Source organism: Monoraphidium neglectum (assembly GCF_000611645.1).
Source record: "Monoraphidium neglectum strain SAG 48.87 unplaced genomic scaffold scaffold00167, whole genome shotgun sequence".
NCBI lineage: Eukaryota > Viridiplantae > Chlorophyta > Chlorophyceae > Sphaeropleales > Selenastraceae > Monoraphidium > Monoraphidium neglectum.
In genome coordinates, this window is record NW_014013461.1 from 4537 (window position 1) to 5931 (window position 1395).

The 1395-nt window shown below is 70.1% G+C and overlaps 1 protein-coding gene across 1 annotated transcript in view; it reads right to left on the reverse strand.

The window, feature by feature from the left end:
• Positions 1 to 475: 475 nt before the first annotated feature.
• MNEG_1625 (Eukaryotic translation initiation factor 4E-1) overlaps positions 476 to 1395 on the reverse strand; it is a gene marked incomplete at both ends in the record, with an annotated part of 6497 nt that continues 5577 nt past the window's right edge. Inside the window, one exon of the mRNA XM_014049892.1 lies at positions 476 to 1306. Coding sequence (XP_013905346.1) covers positions 476 to 1306 — 831 coding nt within the window. The remainder of the gene's footprint in view (positions 1307 to 1395) is intronic.

A 1395-nucleotide genomic window follows, 5' to 3' on the forward strand; every position in this document is an offset into this window, starting at 1 on the left:
CCAGGTACAGCATGCGTGACTTGAGAGTCACCACAAATGGAAAAAGTTTTGAGTGCAGCAGTGAGGGTCTACTTGGCAGGGGGCACAGCCATGCAGGGGCACCTGCCCGCCTGCGTCCTGACGTGGCGCAACCCAAAAACCCGGCAAGATTCTGCTTGTTGTTAAGCCCGTATTCACTCGTCGCAATACTGTGGGTGGTTGAAATCAATCTCATTTGGGTGGTTGAGAATCCTGCTTTTGATGGCCTGAGGGGAATGGCCCGGCTTGGCTTCTCTTGCCAAGATTGGACAGGAGGTGACACCGTCAGGCAGCGCGCTCCCTGTTGCAGGTGCAGCTGGGGGTTGTGTAAAATCGCGCGATCAAAACAGAGCGAAACAAAACACAAGCGAACCGCAGAGGTCTCAAGCTGTGGGTTGCAGGCAGCGGCGCGGCCGCGCAGGCGCCGCGGGCGCGCCTCACGTCCAAGCGCAAACGCTCAGCCGTGAAGGTGGGGGAACTGCCAGGGCGCAAACCCTCGGCCGCACACCTCAGAATCCTCCACGCCCCCCGGCCGCGCCCCCAGCCCTGCCTCCGCCCGCCCCCGCACGTCCTTGCCCTGCCCCCCTGCAGCGGCGGCCGCTGTCAGCCGCGCGTCCAGCCGCGTGAACCCGCCCTCCCGCCACCGCCAGGCCGGCACGCTGTCAACGTCCATCTCATCAGGGAGCAGCCGCAAGCTGTCATCCCTCTCAAACCACCGCGGGCTCCAAGCGGCGGCGGCGGCGGCGGCGCCGGCAGCGCGCTCGCGGTGCCCGCGCTCCGCCCGCTGCATCTCCTCGAGCCGCGCCTTCTCCGCCCCCGCGCGTGCCAGCCGCCGCGCCGCCAGCGCCTCCCTGTCTGGCCGCCGCCGGCTGTCGCTCGGCAGCGGCGGCGCGCGCAGCGCGCCGCAGCTGTTGAGTTGGCGCGCGAAGTGGGTCATGCCGTAGTAGTCCCCGGTTGGCTTGGGCGCGCACGTCCACAGCCGCCGCCGCGCGGCGCCCGGCGGCGGCGGCGCGCCGCCCTGCCCCACCTCCGACGCGTCCATGTGGCTGCACCACTGCCCACTCAGGTGCAGCCGCCGCGCACCAGCCGCGTCGGTCACGAAGCCGCTGTACTGGTAGCGCCCCGCGTTGAACCAGCCGCAGGGCGTGAACCGCAGCACGACCTTAAGGCCGGTCTCGGGGCAGTGCACCAGGAAGTCGCCCTCCGCGTCGATCCACGTGCGGCCCAGGACCACGTTGTGGACTTTAACGTGCGGCGGAAGGTGTGTGTACGTCTCCGCCGCCGCCGCCTCGGAGCCCGGTGCGCGCCCGGCGGCGCCGCCGGGCGCGGGCGCGGGGCAGGAAGAGGGGGACGTCGGGGCGGGTGCGGGGGGAGGGG